Source organism: Pollachius pollachius, assembly GCF_949987615.1.
Source record: "Pollachius pollachius genome assembly, chromosome: 11".
In the NCBI taxonomy this organism is placed as follows: Eukaryota; Metazoa; Chordata; class Actinopteri; order Gadiformes; family Gadidae; genus Pollachius; species Pollachius pollachius.
In genome coordinates, this window is record NC_136944.1 from 23,069,575 (window position 1) to 23,089,574 (window position 20,000).

The 20,000-nt window shown below is 51.0% G+C and overlaps 2 protein-coding genes across 2 annotated transcripts in view; one reads left to right on the top strand and one right to left on the bottom strand.

The window, feature by feature from the left end:
* Nucleotides 1-1,662: 1,662 nt before the first annotated feature.
* rac2 (Rac family small GTPase 2) lies at nucleotides 1,663-15,309 on the bottom strand. Its single transcript, XM_079745793.1, has 6 exons — nucleotides 15,089-15,309; nucleotides 10,044-10,115; nucleotides 8,676-8,793; nucleotides 7,718-7,780; nucleotides 3,084-3,243; nucleotides 1,663-2,763 (listed from the first exon to the last, which is right to left on the bottom strand). Exons 1-6 carry the CDS (start codon nucleotides 15,121-15,123, stop codon nucleotides 2,633-2,635), a joined length of 579 nt encoding a protein of 192 aa, XP_079601919.1. The 5' UTR covers nucleotides 15,124-15,309; the 3' UTR covers nucleotides 1,663-2,632.
* Nucleotides 15,310-15,744: 435 nt separating this feature from the next.
* Nucleotides 15,745-20,000, top strand: part of LOC307082955 (cytohesin-3-like) — a 13,117-nt gene continuing 8,861 nt past the window's right edge. Inside the window, exons 1-4 of the mRNA XM_079746710.1 lie at nucleotides 15,745-16,455; nucleotides 17,184-17,245; nucleotides 17,697-17,761; nucleotides 18,867-18,933. Of these exons, the coding sequence (XP_079602836.1) occupies nucleotides 16,416-16,455; nucleotides 17,184-17,245; nucleotides 17,697-17,761; nucleotides 18,867-18,933 (234 nt within the window). The 5' untranslated portion in view covers nucleotides 15,745-16,415. The remainder of the gene's footprint in view (nucleotides 16,456-17,183; nucleotides 17,246-17,696; nucleotides 17,762-18,866; nucleotides 18,934-20,000) is intronic.

The following is a 20,000-nucleotide window of genomic DNA, read 5'->3' on the forward strand; positions in this document are numbered from 1 at the left end:
CCGTGTGTCCATCTGGTTTTGTTATGTTCTCATTTACTGCCCACTAAGAAATAGAGGAGAATGACAGAGTGAGAGTGTTCACAACCCAGCCCGCTAATGGAATCCGTTTTTAAGACCTTCACAGGCTCCAAGAAACATATTTTGTGTGCCCGTCGTTCTGCAAGCACTCTGCATCGTCCACATCCTGGGAGAGGGTCCACCGACTAACCCCGACCCAGTGGGACAAGGCCAACATTTACATTACCTTTACGTTACCTTTACAGTACCTTTACATTAGCATTTAGGGGATTTTGCAGACGCTTTTATCAATAGCGACAACAAAGGTTCATACACACACTCACACACCGACAGGAGGTGCCAACCACGCAGGGCGACTGGCAGCTGGTCGGGAGCGGTCGGGGTGAGGCGTCTCTCTCGGAGACACCTCCACCCTCCAGTCTTCACGCTCCACCTCCTGAGCTACTGCCGCCCCCGGACTGAGACGGAGCCTAAATGAAATCCTGGCTGCGGAACACGATAACACTCCGAGGGAGCGTGGGGTTTGTCAGTCCTTTGTATCGACGAACGGTCCCAGTGTTTGCTCCGAGAGACGCCGTTGGCCTCGTTGTACTCACAACTTAAAACGGTCGTGTTGGCATCGGCTGTTTAACCGCAGGAGACCGAGGCTCGGATAGGGGCCAAGTCGTGGTTCCGCCAAAACGTCATTCTGTCGTTCCGCAGAACGGTTCAGCAGCTTCAGCAACCGCAGCTCTCAAAATTTTAGCTACTGATCTACAACAGATACTGACATACTTCTGTGGGTTCAGTGTGGAAGCGTTCAGGAGCCTACCGCCTGACAATAGAGCGTCTGGGATGGTGGTGCAGAGGATCTGGGTTTGGTTCCTCCTGCTGCTCCTCTCTCACTCTCTCCTCAGAGATCTGGAAGCTCATCATCTAGTTAGTCTGCCATTGTTGTCCTTGGGGAAATATGGTCTCAGCTCGCTTCGGGGAAAACAATCATAATCCGACACGGTGATTGTGATTGTTTCTTTCTGAACACTCTGAAACTAATAATATAAATAATATGCAAGTCCTGCTGCCCCTGTACTCAGTACTGTAGCCAGATGCCTCTCCCCTACCTCCTCTCTGATGGCCTGCAGCTCATTTCACTCAAAGAGGTGTTTGGTTTTTACTTTGGTTAGAGCGCCGACTTAATACAAGAGGAGCACATTGGTGCACTTGTAATATCATAAGTTGCCCTTATTTAAAAAGCTGGGATATAACCTTTAGGCTGTTGTGTGCACACAGTAACACATGTAAAGAACTGGATAACAATATGAGACTCGATCACTCGATTCTAGGACCAGTCCTCTCATTAATTCTCCCCCAATCCATCTCAAAACGAACTACAGCAAACCACGGCGACAGCGCCCCCCCTGGTGAGAAACAGGCACTGCTGCTGAATTACCGCAGCTAACCTTGTGGGGGGGGGGGGGGGGTACTTAAGTACTCTGGACCAATGGATGTTCAGCACTCAAATCAAAGTAATCCTTCAAGTGGTCTTTTAACACTGCGTGTCTGCAGAACTGAACCTTCACACTGATTGAATAATGAGTGTAATGTGTGGAGTAATTATTTAATAGTTCATTGTTTAGAAAAGACAAAAAAAGAATGTAAACAAACTACCAAATAACTGATTTATTGAAACATTTTTAAAGATGGTAGGACGCATAGACTACAGCTCAATGCTTTAATCTCAAAGCAGTTGGATTATCTAACAGACTTTCATTCCATTAAATTACGTTAATATTTCCTTAAAGGTCCCCTGACATGGCACCAAGGTGTGGTGTGACTAGCCGTTTCAAGCTATCCGTCACACATCTAGGTGGACACGCCCACCTGTGATGTCATAAGGGGCCGACTTCCGAAACGGCTTGTAACGGCTAATCACACCACACCTGGTGGCATGTCATGGGACCTTTAAATCGGGCGATGGCAGAACATGATGGGGTCGAGCCGAGCAGCTCGTCCTAAAGCTATCGTTTGTTCGTCTCTCCTGGGGAATAAATACCTTAAGATATTGTTTATGGGCAGCGGCACGACTCTAGCATTCTTGTTAAAACACCAAGTGCGGCTTTTACCTCCAAAATACAGAAAATACTCAAGTGCACACGCATGTGCACGTGAACCTTTGAACCGGTTTAACCGTTTGATCTGGTTGAACCGTTTGATCTGGTTTACTGCCGTCTGAATACAGTGTTGCCTAAATGATCCCTAAGTATGATCGACAATAATAATATGCACGACTCCCTGATACTAAATCCCTTAACAACAGAGCTAGGCAACCAACCATCACTCACAGAATATGGACACGTCAAAATAGATCTACAGAGTTAACCATTGAACTAACCAGACGTTACCTGCCATCGTATCTCTTACAGTCAGACGGCCAAATGACGAGTCAGTAGCTAGACTCCGTCCCCACGGCCGTGAGAGGGTAAGGGTATGAGGGTTTGATGATGGGTATGATGTCGCCTAGCGCTGCTGTTAGCCTGCGGGTAAATATACTTTCTATGTTCTCGGGTGGTAAGCCAGTGCGCTGGTCCCTGAGCCAAGCTGTGTAGGGGCCCCTGGGGTGGGGGGGGTGGTGTTCTCAGAGCAGCTGGCAGCCCCTCTTCTTGGGCTTGGTGGGCTGGGGGCAGAGCACCGCGCGGATAGCCTCGTCGAACACCGTCTTCAGCCCCCGCTGGGTCAGGGCGGAGCACTCCAGGTACTTCACCGAGTCTGGGGGGCGCACACACACACACTGAGGTTAACACACACACAAATCGGTCAGCGCGGAGCTCTCCAGGTACTTCACTGAGTCTCTGGATACCACACACGGAGGTTAACGCACATCTGGATACATGCACACACACACACTGAGAATAACACAAACATCTAGAAACGCACACACACTGACAAGACCCATCTCAGGTGTCGGCGAGAGTTCAAAAGGAGGTTATTTCCTCCTCCAAACACACACACACACACACACACACACACACACACACACACACACACACACACACACTCTCCTGGGAGCAGCAGCCGGGGGGTCTCACCGATCTCCTTGGCCAGCGCCAGACCCTGGGGGTAGGTGATGGGCGCCAGCTTCTTCTCCTTCAGCTTCTCGATGGTCTCCTTCTCGTCCCGCAGATCCAGCTTGGTGCCCACCAGGATGATGGGGGTGGAGGGGCAGTGGTGCCGCACCTCCGGGTACCACTGGGGAGCGCACACACACAGGTTAGTACACACATCTGGACACACACACAGACCTCCGGGTACTACTGGGGAGCGCACACACACACACAGACCTCCGGGTACCACTGGGGAGCATACACACACACAGGTTAGTACACACATCTGGACACACACACAGACCTCCGGGTACCACTGTGGAGCACACACACACAGGTTAGTACACACATCTGGACACACACACAGACCTCCGGGTACCACTGGGGAGCACACACACACAGGTTAGTACACACATCTGGACACACACACAGACCTCCGGGTACCACTGGGGAGCACACACACACACAGGTTAGTACACACATCTGGACACACACACAGACCTCCGGGTACTACTGGGGAGCGCACACACACACACAGGTTAGTACACACATCTGGACACACACACAGACCTCCGGGTACCACTGGGGGGAGCACACACACAGGTTAGTACACACATCTGGACACACACACAGACCTCCGGGTACCACTGGGGAGCACACACACACAGGTTAGTACACACATCTGGACACACACACAGACCTCCGGGTACCACTGGGGAGCACACACACACACACACAGGTTAGTACACACATCTGGACACACACACAGACCTCCGGGTACCACTGGGGAGCATACACACACACAGGTTAGTACACACATCTGGACACACACACAGACCTCCGGGTACCACTGGGGAGCACACACACACAGGTTAGTACACACATCTGGACACACACACAGACCTCCGGGTACCACTGGGGGGAGCACACACACACACACAGGTTAGTACACACATCTGGACCCACACACAGGTTAGTACACACATCTGGACACACACACAGACCTCCGGGTACCACTGGGGGGCGCACACACACACACAGGTTAGTACACACATCTGGACACACACACAGACCTCCGGGTACCACTGGGGAGCACACACACAGGTTAGTACACACATCTGGACACACACACCGACACGCGTTAGGACACACATCTGGATACACACACACATGTTAGGACACACATCTGGGTACATACACACACACACATCTGGATACACACACGTTAGGACACACATCTGGGTACACACACACAGGTTAGTACACACATCTGGATACACACACATGTTAGGACACACACCTGGATACACACACGTTAAGACACACATCTGGATACACACACCCACACGCGTTAGGACACACATCTGGGTACACACACACAGGTTAGTACACACATCTGGGTACACACACAGACCTCTGGGTACCACTGAGGAGCACACACGCGTTAGGACACACATCTGGATACAGCACACTGAGGTTAACACAAACATCTTGATACAACGCAGGGAGGTTAACACACATCTGGATACATACTGGAACACACACTTCAAAACACGCACAGATGCATATACATGGCAAAGAAATACCTACACACGTAAAACACACACACACACACACACGTAGAGGCAGACAAAGAGACACACACTCAGACATTGACGTTTTGCTGTGACCACATGAGGAGGCCGTTAAGGATAACTTTGCTTCTTCAGAACACGGAGTGAAGCTTCCTCCAGCCTCATTCTAATTAAAGGTTAGTGAGCCAATATAAGGGGTCGTCCTTATTGGCTCCCCGGGGTCCCGCTGCCATTTGTACGGTTGGACGGTCCTCTGCTGGTCGCCCCCAACGCCCCCCCCCCCGACCAGACAACCTCATCATTAAGTTCAACCACTTCACATCACTGCGATGCTGAGAGAATATAAACGCAATAATTCAATACAACAATATTTGCCCTAAGGTCACTGATGAGGGGCATAGACTCTAATAAGCTGCTCGTTAGGCTGTAGTACTGGTTCAAGGCTACGAGGCGCGTAAAAATAGGCCTCATGCTGCAGCCCTCCACCCACTGCCGTCTCTCCGTCCATCCGTCTCCATCCCCAGTCTGTCCGCTGTGACCGGTTGTCATGGCGCTGCCTGGCTGAACTGTGATCCGTTGTCACTTTCCATTTGTTAGATGTAACAGAGTCAGCGAGCGCAGCCGACTCGGTGGTGGAGGCCGAATCACGGGGAGAACAACAGATAAACGAACCGAGAGGCCGAGTTTCCACCACACTGCCGTCATCAGAGTTAAAGTCTCAGGGAGACGGAAAGTCCCTTCTTCAGCAGATGCATGTCTACCCACGCGTCCAACGTCACAGCTCTGCATCGGAGCGGTGAAAACCCCCTGGGGACAATTTGATCTACGTTCAGACCTCCCTTTACACCCTGATGAAGGGAGGAGATGAGGAACGTTCTCCAGGTCTGAGCGGGCTCAGAGGAACGTTCTCCAGGTCTGAGCGGGCTAAGAGGAACGTTCTCCAGGTCTGAGAGGGCTCAGAGGAACGTTCTCCTGGTCTGAGCGGGCTCAGAGGAACGTTCTCCAGGTCTGAGCGGGCTCGCAGTGCGTTGCCGTGGAGAGGACTCTCTTCCAGACCGAAGGAGCTCCACCACTCAGTACATCACTCGGTACATCTTCAGGAAGGCGCTGACATGAATCTGTTTCCTGTGCATATCTGGAGCAAACCACGTTAAAAAGACCCACTCCAGTCTAGTATACGTGTATGTATATTGTAGTAACTGCTCTTCAACTAGGCTGCATGCTGGTCCACAGAACCGGGTCTCCCCTCTGGAACCCCGGGACAGACACTAGGGGAACATCTCCACCCTGAACCTTGTTCAGTGGCGCGCTGGGCTTACGTTCCTTCAGATAGCACCCTGAAGGCTGCGTGGTTCTCTGAGGGGCAGGCTCTGTGTTCATCAGTCGGCCTCTGAGGGTATAAATACCGACTCACTGCTGCCCCCGCAGGCACCGGGGCGTAGTGCGGACTGAGTCCTGCACTAAACTGTACCCACCATCTCACTATCGTTCTGCTGGGGTGAGACGTCAGAGTGATAAAGTAGAGCCCGCTCTGATCCGTCTCTCGGTGTGGGCTGCGTGTGATGACACACAGGATGGCACATCAAGGAAGCGAACACAAAGAGGACAGGAGGAGAGAGGAGGGAGTGCGAGGGCATCTGGTGTGGACCAGAGACCCATTCAGAGCTCCGGACCCCTGGGGAGCGGTTCACCTGATCACAATGCTCCCTCCCTCAGGCAGGGTGCCAGGGTGCGTCCGAACAGAGGCTCCTCCCCCTCTCAGAGGCCCCGCCCCCTGTCAGAGGCCCCACCCCTCTCAGAGGCCCCGCCCCCTCTCAGAGGCCCCGCCCCCCCTCAGAGGCCCCGCCCCCCCTCTCAGGAACAACAAGTGCTGCGGGCCGTCCCCGCGGCGAAGCAGTGGTGCAACAGCTGTTTGGAAACCACGGTAACCACGGCGAACACGGGCCCAGGTCACCACGGGGACCAGTTACCACGGTCACCACGGGGACCAGTAACCACGGTCACCACGGTGATAAGGTGACCGCGTGAACACTGCACCACGGTCGCCATGGTGAACGCAGCTCCACCGTCGCCAGGTGCCATGGCTCACCACGGTGACGGGAAACGCGCGTCAGGGCCGGTGTCGGCTGGGGGCGGGTCCGGGGGGCTCCGCAGCCGTGGCCCGACCCCCGCCCGCCCCTCGGCCCCCGGGCCCCTTGTCCGTCCACACCCAAGACGTCTGCCTCGCCTGACGGCCGACCCCGTGGCTGACCTCTGACCTCGCCGCCGGCTGGACGAGCCACGCGACGGCTCGCGCCACAGCGGTGGCCTTCACCCTCCGGACCACCGGGACGCGTTCGGGATCGCTCCAATGAGAGGACGGAGCGAAGCCGGCTAGCGGGCGGAGCTCCGACCGACCAGAAGCAACGGGCGGCGCGTCCGGTCCGACGGCTTCAGGTGGCCGGGGTCAGACGACCGTGATGACTGCGGTTTACCCACAACGCACTCAACGTTACTTCAACCATCGAGAAGGGCGGGGGGGGCAGTCATGCACCGTAACCTGACGAGATGGAGCCCCTGATTAGTCTGAATTAGCCTGCAGAAGTCTTAAGCTCAGAGTGGCTGATAAGGAGGCCGTCGGCTTTAAATAGATCAGCTCAGAGCTCATGGCAGACGGACTACACCCTCTGATGAAGCCTTCTGGATCGAAGCGACCGCTCCGGTAAAAGGTTCACTGGGAAAGGAAAATAAATGACAGGACCGCTCCAGAGTGTGAGAGTACAGGTGAGTGTATGGAGTGCATGTGAGTGTGTGTGTGTGTGTGTGAGCGTGCCTCTGAGTGTGCGTCTGTGAGAGAGTGCATGCGTGTGAGAGAGTGCATGTGTGAGCGTCTGTGTGAGAGTATGTGTGTGTGTGTGTGTGTGTGTGAGAGAGTGCATGTGAGTGTGTGTGTGTGTGTGAGTGCATGTCTGTATGAGAGTATGTGTGTATGGAGAGTGCATGTGAGAGCACGTCAGTGTGTGAAAGTGCACGTGTGCGTGAAAGTATGTGTGTGTGCGGTCTCACCTTTGCTCTGACGTTCTCAAAGGAGGCGGGGCTCACGAGAGAGAAGCAGATGAGGAACACATCCTGGAGGGGGGGAGGGGCCAACACACACACACACACACACACACACACACACACACACACACACACAAACACACACACACGTTGTGCCTCTTTAATAATGAATCATGAGGAAGCAGCAGCATGGGGGGGGGGGGAGGAGGAGGAGGAGGAAGACATGAGGAGGAGGAGGGAACATGAGGACCTCCGCCAGGAGATGCAGAGAGCGCCATAATGGCTGCTTTATATTCATACTGCTTCCTGCTCTCAGCGCCGTCTCAGCTTGGCGGGGGGTGGAGTTGCTACACCTCATCACCACACGCTAAATAACCACTCAGCCACGTGTAAAACCAACGCCCACCGCCGCCACATGGCGGGTTCCCTCCGGCTGAGAGGGCCACTTCACATCCTTCAAAATGCTCGGCTATCGAAATAAGAGACGGCTCGATAATGGACACCAAACACAATCCCCGCCTCATTGGAATTCAGTTTCTATTGTGAAACAATAGATTATCTATACGCAGGGCGCAACGGATACACCATAATCGCGTGTGTGCTGTGTGCATTAGCTTCCTTGTGTGTGTGTGTGTGTGCGCGCGTGCGTTCCAGTGTGTGACCACAATAGAGCCAAGTCATTGTTGGGCAGGAATGCGGGTTCCTTCAGTACGAGCACAGAGCACGTCACCGTCTAGATGGGCTGAAGAGGAGCAGTTCATGCACCTTCATCTGGCTCCCTCCTGATGGCCCACGCCTCTACGTCCACCTCACAGGTGTGTGTCTACGACTGCTGGAGCAAGTCACACACTCTCCCCTTGTGTTTGCGCGTGCGTGTCTGTGTCTCTTGCTGTGTATCTGTATGCGTGCGTGTGTCTATATGCGTGCGTGTCCGTGTGCGTGTGTGTGTGTGTGCGTGTGGTACCGTCTGTGGGTAGGACAGCGGTCGCAGTCGGTCGTAGTCCTCCTGTCCGGCCGTATCCCACAGCCCCAGGTTGACCGGCTTGCTGTCCACCATCACGTTGGCGGAGTAGTTATCGAACCTGAGGCACAGGGCACACTTCACCTCAACAACACATTCATCCAATCATTCATTCATCCTCTTCTGAGGCTGGGTTTGGCTGCGATCATATGGAGCCTCTCTCTGTTTGTGTGTTACTTTTTAAAAGATAAATGGCAACACGACACACAATGTACGTTGTGTAGAACCCTGTTGAGAGACACACTGATGTGATCATGTTCTAATGGGGCTGCGTCGGCCCAGAATGACCACCAGGGGCGGATCAGAAACAACCCAAATACCACCAGCAGGCTGGCTCATCCACCTCACTTAAGGAGAACAGTATTACATTTATTAAAATAATCATGTTAATATAAAATGAATAAAGATGATCCCCATGTTATGCTGCTCGCTGGGTCCGCGTTGTGGAGGTTTATGGTGTGAGAGATACAGTACGGAGATACAGTACGGAGATGGTTTATGGTGTGAGAGATACAGTACAGAGATACAGTACGGAGACGGTTTATGGTGTGAGAGATACAGTACAGAGATACAGTACTGGGATAGTTTATGGTGTGAGAGATACAGTACAGAGATACAGTACGGATATGGTTTATGCTATGAGAGATACAGTACAGAGATACAGTACGGAGACGGTTTATGGTGCGAGAGATACAGTACAGAGATACAGTACGGAGATGGTTTATGCTATGAGAGATACAGTACAGAGATACAGTACGGAGATGGTTTATGGTGTGAGAGATACAGTACAGAGATACAGTACGGAGACGGTTTATGGTGTGAGAGATACAGTACAGAGATACAGTACTGGGATAGTTTATGGTGTGAGAGATACAGTACAGAGATACAGTACGGATATGGTTTATGCTATGAGAGATACAGTACAGAGATACAGTACGGAGACGGTTTATGGTGCGAGAGATACAGTACAGAGATACAGTACGGAGATGGTTTATGCTATGAGAGATACAGTACAGAGATACAGTACGGAGACGGTTTATGGTGCGAGAGATACAGTACAGAGATACAGTACGGAGATGGTTTATGCTGTGAGGGATACAGTACAGAGATACAGTACGGAGACGGTTTATGGTGCGAGAGATACAGTACAGAGATACAGTACGGAGATGGTTTACGGTGTGAGAGATACAGTACAGAGATACAGTACGGAGACGGTTTATGGTGCGAGAGATACAGTACAGAGATACAGTACGGAGATGGTTTACGGTGTGAGAGATACAGTACAGAGATACAGTACGGAGATGCACTCACACAGTGGGGATGTACTCTCCAGGGAAGGCATTGGTGGTGTAGCTGATGAGCAGACATGTCTTCCCCACGGCTCTGAAAGACAAAGCAAGCAATCAGCATCAGACACAGACTAGGCCTGGAAGATTAATCTAATTTCGATCTTGATTTCGATTTTAGCGTCCAACGATCACAAAAATTAACAAAATCGATTTTTCGATTTTGAAAGTACAAGAACAGCTGGGTGCTTTATTTTAGATTTGAAATTTTTCTTTTGGACCATTTTGTGTATTTTTTTAAGGCGAAATTTCAAAGTTCTCAGTTACAAAGTATTTTTGAGAGAGGCAGGCTGAATAAATACATCATGTTTTCAAACTCAAAAAATAATCGTGATTTCAATATTGACCAAAATAATCGTGATTATGAGTCTTTCCATAATCGAGCAGCCCTAACACAGACACAGGCATACACACAGACCTACACAGACACACAAAATTGCAAGAAAACTGCAACAGCAGAATTTCTTAGAAAATATCAAGAAATGTCCATAAATCATTCAAAATGTCCTCCCCCGCCAGGAACTGCCCCGCCTGCTCTGTATTCACTCCCCAGCCCCTCGTGTGAGAACAACCCCAGCTTCTCAGAAGTGGAGAGCACACGCCGTCCTTTAGAGAGGTCACACCTCTCTACATCAAAGCCTCCTCTGACTTACGCTGCTATCTGCGGCGCTTCATAAGGAACACTCAGGTTCCTCTCTTCACAAGGAACAGTCAGGTTCCTCTCTTCACAAGGAACAGTCAGGTTCCTCTCTTCACAAGGAACAGTCAGGTTCCTCTCTTCACAAGGAACAGTCAGGTTCCTCTCTTCATAAGGAACAGTCAGGTTCCTCATGTCTTTTCATAAGGAACAGTCAGGTTCCTCTCTTCATAAGGAACAGTCAGGTTCCTCATAAGGAACAGTCGGGTTCCTCTCTTCATAAGGAACAGTCAGGTTCCTCATGTCTCTTCATAAGGAACAGTCAGGTTCCTCATGTCTCTTCATAAGGAACAGTCAGGTTCCTCATGTATCTTCATAAGGAACAGTCAGTTTCCTCTCTTCATAAGGAACAGTCAGGTTCCACAAGCCTCTTCATAAGGAACAGTCAGGTCCCTCATAAGGAACAGTCAGGTCCCTCATGTCTCTTCATAAGGAACAGTCAGGTTCCTCATAAGGAACAGTGGGGTTCCTCATGTTGCGTCCCAAGGAACCTTGGGGTCCCTCACGGGGACCGTCCCGAGTGGATCTGTGTTCCTGCAGACAGCTGAACTCTGCGGAGCCCTTCCAGCGCGGAGCGTGTTCAGGCAGGAGGAGGAATGTCTCCCCTGCCTCCACGTCTCCTCGCCTGTTCTGACGCTTTCTGGGCGCGGGCGAGCGAGAAAGCCCGCCCCGGGCATGTTCCCTAGGAGAACCGTGTTCCCTAGGGGAACCGTGTTCCCTAGGAGACCGGTGTTCCCTGGGAGAACCGTGTTCCCTAGGAGAGCGATGTTCCCTGGGAGGAACGGTGTTTATTAGGAGACCGGTGTTCCCTGGGAGAACCGTGTTCACTAGAGGAACGATGTTCACTAGGAGAACCGTGTTCAGTAGAGGAACGGTGTTCACTAGGAGAACGGTGTTCACTAGGAGAACGGTGTTCACTAGAGGAACGGTGTTCACTAGAAGAACCGTGTTCCCTAGAAGAACCGTGTTCCCTAGAAGAACCGTGTTCACTAGGAGAACCGTGTTCCCTAGGAGAACCGTGTTCACTAGAGGAACAATGTTCCCTGGGAGAACCGTGTTCACTAGGAGACCGGTGTTCCCTGGGAGAACGTTGTTCACTAGAAGAATGGTGTTCACTAGAGAAACGATGTTCCCTAGGAGAACGGTGTTTACTAGAGGAATGGTGTTCACTAGGAGAACCATGTTCACTAGGAGAACCGTGTTCACTAGAGGAACAGTGTTCACTAGGAGAACCGTGTTCCCTAGGAGAACATTGGTCTGTGGAGCAGCTGAACTCAGGTCTCCTCTCTGTAGACCAGGACAGGTTTCCCAAACACACAACCACCGGTTTAAGGGCAGATTTAAAGAGAAGTTAAAAGACATGTTAAATCGTTCGAAATGAAGACGGCTGCTTCAGATTGTCGGGAGCACTGTACCGTTTAAACACGTTTTGTCGGTGCGGTGTGCATGCTTACTGAATGTATTTGTATAGCTAGCTATGTAGGCTTAGAACCATCTTAAGTGACATGTATAACACATGTAGACCGATGGTAAAATCACATCAGGTGGAGAATGTGGATCTTAACTGTTTGAATACAACATAGTGAGGAAGGACAGTCAATACGTTCTGAACACGTCCCTGTCATTGCATGTATAGATATCTTTGTGAGCATCTGCCCGTGTAGATGATAAGAAGGTCTACAGTTAAGCAGAATGAGGAGCAGGCACACACCCAGAACCGCACACAGCCACATGCACAAACACACACACCCAGACACACACCTGGGGAAATCTGCTCTGCCCTCACAGCAACTTTGCTGTGCATGCATCCTCCTCGAGATGGATACGACGGTTGGGGGGCCGTTAGGGAGAGGAGTTACACCACAAGGGCCGTGCTCAGACGGCGGGTGACTCATGTGCGTGTTCGTAAATATGCATAGATGTATGCGTGTGTTGTTGAGTATGTGATGCTGCCGAGTTTACCTTTGGAATGGGGATTGTGTGTGTGTCTGTGTGCGTTTGTCTAAATGTGCGTGTATGTCTGTGCGCGCGTGTCTATGTGTGTGTTTCTACGTGCGTGTCCATATGTGTGTGTGTCTGTGTGTTTGTGTGAATGCACGGGGGATGACCCCAGCTTGTCAAACAATCTGTTAAATCATTCAGTCAGCATGAATCCAGTTATTAAAAGGTGGTGTGTGCCATCACTCCTCCACCACCAGCACCACGTCTCTCTGCCCGAGCTGGAGATCTCCTTCCTACACGTTCCCAGGACGTGTCGAGCCATCAGGTCCACAGCTCGATAGCAGTAACTCTGTTCAGCTGTGATGAAATTTGCTCCGCTATTTATGACATACAACTGACAATACAAAAGTATTGTCAGTTGCAGCCCTGCATATAGCGTAAGTCAGTTTGTAACACCGCATACACAGATCACATATTAACATAGTAAACACAAAAACATACATATTTAATCATCAGCAGAAAATGCTAAACAAAAATGTTACATCATGCAGCTTTGCTTTGAGTTTACCAAACGTTAACACCACCAGAATATGTAATATGTGCTAAGAAACCTACGTAGAATAAAAGCACACATGGTATCCAGTCCGTCTAACCCAGCAACACTAACCCATGGTCACCGTACAAAGCACCCAAATAACTAACCTTATTCAGAGAATAACCTGCACACAAGGAAAGGAAAGGAGGTCCAGTCTCCTCCTTCCTGGAGCTCACACAGACACTCACCTCTCTGCCCAGAGCAGTCAGGGTGAGGTCTCTCGCTCAGGGGCACATCGGCACTCGGCTAGGAGGAGCCGGGGATCGAGCCTGCAACCTTCCGGTTAACAGTCAACCCGCTCAAACCTCCTGAGACATTGCCGCCATAAACACACAGACTGGTATCTCACTAGGCGTGGGCAAGAACCAGGCTCACTAAACCCCGGAGAATCGACCGGCCTGAACAGGACACGGAGTGCAGAGCGATTCAAGTCACCCGTGACTAACGCTAGTTAATGACTGTTACTTCAAGGCCAACGGCAGGTAGGAGAAGGCCTCTCGGTGCCACTCCTCGCCAAAACCCCGCACTGCCGAGGAGGAAGTCCTGCAGCTCGAAGCAGACGAGGACTTCAGCGAGAGGGACCGAAAGAGGAACTGGAGACTTACAGCAGGGGAAGTGTGCCCAGCAGGGGAAGTGGTTTAGTCATTTCAAATGGGGAAGAGAAGGCCAGTCCTCTACCTCCATGCATTGCAATGAAGACGTTTAGCCACAGAGCAGAACTCAGAGTAGTCATCAGCTCAGAGCTAACGTTACCCACTCAGTCACTTCCTCATTAGAACTGATAAGCATCCATTTTGTTTGAAATATTGAACTTTAGTGCAGCAATCGGTCCCTCCGTCTCCCTGAAGTGTGACTGTGTTGAACTCCATAAGGTAGGATTATCTTTCTCAACACAGTGAAGCCATTTCAGAGCCTTTGAGCAGAACCTGTCTGAGAAACCAGACCAGGAGCTCCTCTCTCCACCAGGTGATGGACCAGATACAAGACCACACGTTCTCACCAGACCACAATTAGACCAGGAGAGACACACGTTAGACCAGGAGAGACACACCAGACCACACGTTAGACCAGGAGGACACACGTTAGACCAGGCGAGACACACCAGACCACACGTTAGACCAGGAGGACACACGTTAGACCAGGAGAGACACACCAGACCACACGTAAGACCGGGAGAGACACACGTTAGACCAGGAGAGACACACCAGACCACACGTTAGACCGGGAGAGACACACGTTAGACCAGGAGAGACACACCAGACCACACGTTAGACCGGGAGAGACACACGTTAGACCGGGAGAGACACACGTTAGACCGGGAGAGACACACGTTAGACCGGGAGAGACACACGTTAGACCGGGAGAGACACACCAGTCCACCATGGCACCCTTCCTCAAAACAGGTCTTAAAAGTTTTAAACCCAGAAGCCCAGAACTCGACTTCGCTAATGAAACCAGTAGGAAGTGAACATAAGTACGAAGTGAACACCAGTAAGAACAGTACGAAGTGAACACCAGTAAGAACAGTACGAAGTGAACACCAGTAAGAGGTGAACATCAGTAAGACGTGAACACCAGTAGGAAGTGAACACCAGTGCGAATTGAACACCAGTAAGGCCAGTACGAAGTCAACACCAGTACGAGGTGAACACCATTACGAAGTCAACATCAGTACGAGGTGAACACCAGTACGAGGTGAACACCAGAACACCAGTACGATACGCGGCGGACCAGTACAGGCGGACAAGTAGGACCAGTACAGGCGGACCACACTCACCCGTCCCCAACGACCACACACTTGATGGCTTGCATCGTCCAAACTTTTCCCGAACACTTCCAGAGGAGAACGAAGTCGGCCTAAACTCCTCAAGCGCGGCGCTAAAGTGTAAAAGTTCGCGGGGACACGGCTCGACTTCGTGCTCGTGCTGTCGGAGTCTCGTTCTGCGGCGCGCCCGAGAACGCGACGGATCCGAGTCGCGCGCTGCGTGTTGACATCCAGGAAGTGGCGACCAGCGCCCCGCAGCGCGGCGCGAGGCGGACTACAAACCACAGGACTACAGACTGGGAGCACTGGGAGAGTTGTGTCCACTGGTGTTGATTAAAATACCGTCAGAACCAAATTCATGTTCAGAGACCCGAACCATGAGCTGATTTATAGGGTTTAATAACGATTAACCGTTTTGACGGAAGTGTGTGCGTGTGCATGTTATTGCCGTGCACGCTAGAGGGGGCCAGATGTTCAGAAAGGGCCCGACGTTAGTTTCTGCCTTTCATACAAATAAAGTATGCTTCAATATGAATTTATTCTCTCTCTCTCTCTCTCTCTCTCTCTCTCTCTCTCTCTCTCTCTCTCTCTCTCTCTCTCTCAGTGTCTGTAGTGTAGCTCAGAGACTATTGCAGTGTCTGTAGTGTAGCGTGCTCAGAGACTATTACAGTGTCTGTAGTGTAGCTCAGAGACTATTACAGTGTCTGTAGTTTAGCCTGCTCAGAGACTATTACATTGTCTGTAATGTAGCTCAGAGACTATTACAGTGTCTGTAGTTTAGCCTGCTCAGAGACTATTACAGTGTCTGTAATGTAGCTCAGAGACTATTACATGGTCTGTTGTGTCTGTAGTGTAGCTCAGAGACTATTACAGTGTCTGTACTTTAGTCTGCTCAGAGACTATTACAGTGTCTGTAGTGTAGCTTATAAACTATTACAGTATCAGAAGTGTAGCTCAGAGACAGTGTCTGTAGTGTAGCTCAGAGACTATTTCATTGTCTTTAGTTTAGCTCAGACCATTTCATTGTCTTTAGTTTAGCTCAGAGACTATTTCATTGTCTTTAGTGTAGCTCAGAGACTATTTCAATGTCTTTAGTTTAGCTCAGAGACTATTTCATTGTCTTTAGTGTAGCTCAGAGACTATTTCATTGTCTTTAGTTTAGCTCAGAGACTATTTCATTGTCTTTAGTGTAGCTCAGAGACAGTGCCTGTAGTGTAACTCAGTCTATTTCATTGTCTATAGTTTAGCTCAGAGACTATTTCTGTGTCTACGTCCGGCCTCTGCGCCGTGCTCCATGACACATTTCCTCTAACTCTTCAGATGCTGCTCCGTCAACAACATGGCTTGTCGCAGAAAAGACAGCTTCCTCTGGGGAAGAGGTAGGCGACTGCTGCTAGCATTTCTACCCTTCTAGGGCTCGTTCTAGTGTTTGTGAGGATTGATATTGTGAGTCGTTCTATCAGTAGTGTCCTTAGAACAAGGTCCTTCTAACGTCAGTGATCTACAACTTGTATAAACAGGGTGCAGAGTTACAATTTTTAGCGCACAGACTGAGTTTTGTGTTTGAGTTTGTATCTTTTTATTTACTGAATGAGTGAATGAGTCAAAGTAAATCCGTTGTTATCGAGATGTGTTCATGTGTTTTGAATGAGTGCTGTGTTATATCGCTGTCAGATCAAGAGCTTCACTCTTCCCTCCGAGGTGATGGTTTCTCTCTCTTTCTCTCTCCGGCACTGGGACTCTCGTTCCATAGGGAAGCCCTTTGAGAATCAAATATACTGTAAGAATTATGAACGCTCTGAACGAAGGCATTGCCTTCGTGACTTCACCGTGAGGCTTCATCCCTCAGTCATCCTCTCCTCGGGCACACAGGTCTGCGGTCAGACCTTCCCCCGCAGTATCAGTGGTTAAAGAAGGATGTGGTCTGAGTGCTGCTGGGGACAGGCCAGCCTGGTCATCTCCTCCTCCCTGTGTGAGGAGGAGGAGGAGGAGGAGGACAGCCCAGTCCCCCTAGCTCCCTGTGTGAGGAGGAGGAGTAAGGTGTCCCCCTAGCTCCTCTCCTGCCTACCACAGAGCCGACAGAACACTGTGTTCTCTCCGTCCTCAGCAGAGAGGACGCCCCTCAAGTCCTTCCGACCTTACCAAGGGGACCCCAGCGATAACATCCAGGTACGGACCACCACCGCCGTGATGTCCCGGTGTAACGCCTCGTGCCCACTGCACGGCCCGTTGACGGATCCCCATTGACTTTGAATGGGGACGGACGCGCAATGCATTGTGGATCCGTCCGTTCCGATGGATCCGTCGGCGCCGTCAAAAAGTTGAAAAATGTTCCAACTTTTTCGGCAGCGACGGATCCGTCATCCAATCAGATCGCGTATGCAAATTTAAGCACTGTGACACGACTCGGGCTCTGACGACCCTGGAAAAGCTCCCCCATCCGTCAGCCACGCCTTCCGACGTCCTTTGACTGTCGGTGCAGTGGGCGCGAGGCGTAGCCACCCCCATGACCCCATTAGGCCTCCCGTACCCCCTGGTCCCAGTGTGTGTGTGTGTGTGTGTGTGTGTGTGATGTGTGTCTCTGCGCCGTCTCCTATGACTCTCTGTCCCGCCACCGCAGACCCTGCAGGAGCCAGAACGCGTCGCCGTGGAAACACCGGTCAGCACGGAGCTTGGCGAGCAGAAGTGAGTCTGAGACGGATCGGTTCCTCTATTGGAATGAGAGACTTTACCGCTCGCCATGTCGGCCTCTCCCCTAGCGCACTCCTCCCGCCGCCGCAGTCACGTCTCAGACTGACAATCAGAGGCGGTTGATTAGCGCGGGCGGCAGAACGCAGCGTCTGTCTCCAGGTCCCGGTTTCATTATGTCTGGCCGTAATTCTTATTCTGAAGAAGAGACGGCGTCCTGAACACGAGGAACAGGTTCACCCTCCGCGCGGTCTGTCTGCGCTGTCTTCGCACAATGGAGAGGCCCCGCCCCCCTCCCTGGAGGGGCCACGCCCCCTCCCTGGAGGGGCGGGTCACATTGCACACGGCGCTGCCTCATCCACCACCTGCCACTCTGCGTGGCTTTGGATTGAGTTGATTTGGTACCTGCAATATGCAGGCGTCATCCTGTATTCATCGTTATATACATTTTATTTTTTATTTCTCAAGCCTATTTACCTTTCTAGTATATTTATCTTTGCATATATTATTATGTTTGGTTAGCATATTCATATTTCTATAATATTATGAACTTTTAGGACTTCAGGCCCAGTCTGATGCTGTGTGTGTGTGTGTGTGCGTGTGTGTGTGTGCGTGTGCGTGTGCGTGTGCGTGTGCGTGTGCGTGTGTGTGTGTGTGTGTGCGTGCGTGCGTGCGTGTGTGCGTGCATGCGTGCGTGTGCGTGTGTGTGTGTGTGTAGGTGTGTGTGTGTGTGTATGTGGGGATGTGTGTGTGTGTGTGTGTGTGTGTCTGTGTGTGTGCGTGCGTGCGTGCGTGCGTGCGTGCGTGTGCGTGTGTGTGTGTGTGTAGGTGTGTGTGTGTGTGTATGTGGGGATGTGTGTGTGTGTGTGTGTGTGTCTGTGCGTGTGTGTGTGTGTGTGTGTGTGTGTGTGTGTATGTGTGTGTGTGTGTGTGTGTGTGTGTGTGTTGTGTGTGTGTGTGTGTTGGGTTCTGTTTCCCCCTTTGTAGGTCATTTAAAGGAACTCAGTAAAGAGTATTTCTGCTTCTTCTGTTAAGAGCTCACTCTGACTTTAGAGCAAACATATTGAGTCTCTTCTGAATTTGTCTCTTTGTTCCCTGGCAGGAAAAACACTTTAAGGAACCGGATCTTCTTGTGTGGAAAAAAGAAATTCAACATGGACCCCAAAAAGGTGAATTCCATGTCTCTGTCTGACTAAACGATCTGAAGATAAGGTCCAGGGTGAACATCTCTCGAAGTTTTCCTCTAAAGGAAAGAAACTAAATGAACCGCCCCCTTCAGACAGATTGAGTGAGTCAGCCATCAGATGTCAGTTATGAATCAACAGTCTGAGCAGCCTCAGACCCAAAGCCCTCAGACCCTTCAGACGCAAGGCCCTTGGCCATCACAGACCATCAGTTGGTTCATAAGTTGGTCCATGAGAGGGTCACCATCAGTAGGTCTATTCACTCTTTGAATGCCCAAAAATTGCCATACCTTGATTGCAGGTTGGGGGGGGGGGGGATGGATCCCCGAGCGACAGGAAGTGGACCAGAGTGACGTAGCACGTTAGCAGAACTGCTAACCACCGCTACGTCTCGGCCGCTCGAGAACGCAAAAGCCTCTTCCTGTTTCACTGAAGCAAAACGGAAACACAGTCGAACCACCACACACTGAGAGAGAGAGAGAGAGAGAGAGAGAGAGAGAGAGAGAGAGAGGAGGTTGAGTTGAGATAGATCGCGTGAGAGAGTAAGGGTTTGAAGGGAAATTCAGTCATGTTGGGGGGGGGGGGGGGGGCAGAAGGCACTCAGAGCAGACACAAAGTAGAACGTCTGAACTGAATCGAAAATGCACTCATTTTGGAGAAGTTCTCAACTACAGACTATTTTGCCCGGGGATTCTGTATAGAGCTAAAAATTGTTTTCTTAGAGCTAAAAATTGTATTTTTAGCTCTAAGAAAATGTCCTGGGTCCAGTCCACAGTTCATAGCTTCCCTAGTCTTAATCTGAAGTGCCCTCTTCATAATCAACCTGAAGTCGTCAGGCGGTGGACCCTGCGGTCGACTCCCCAGCTGTCACCGTCTGGGTCTCACCATACTTTGACCTGGAGGTGAACGTCTGCAGTCTGTATCTTCTGGCTGAGCTCAGGCCCCAGCAGCGCCTACAGATCACACTAATGAAGCTCCACCTGACAGGCTGAGGGGCGGGATCCCAACATGTAGTACAGCCCTCCTTCTGAGCCTTTAGAGGGACCGGGGTA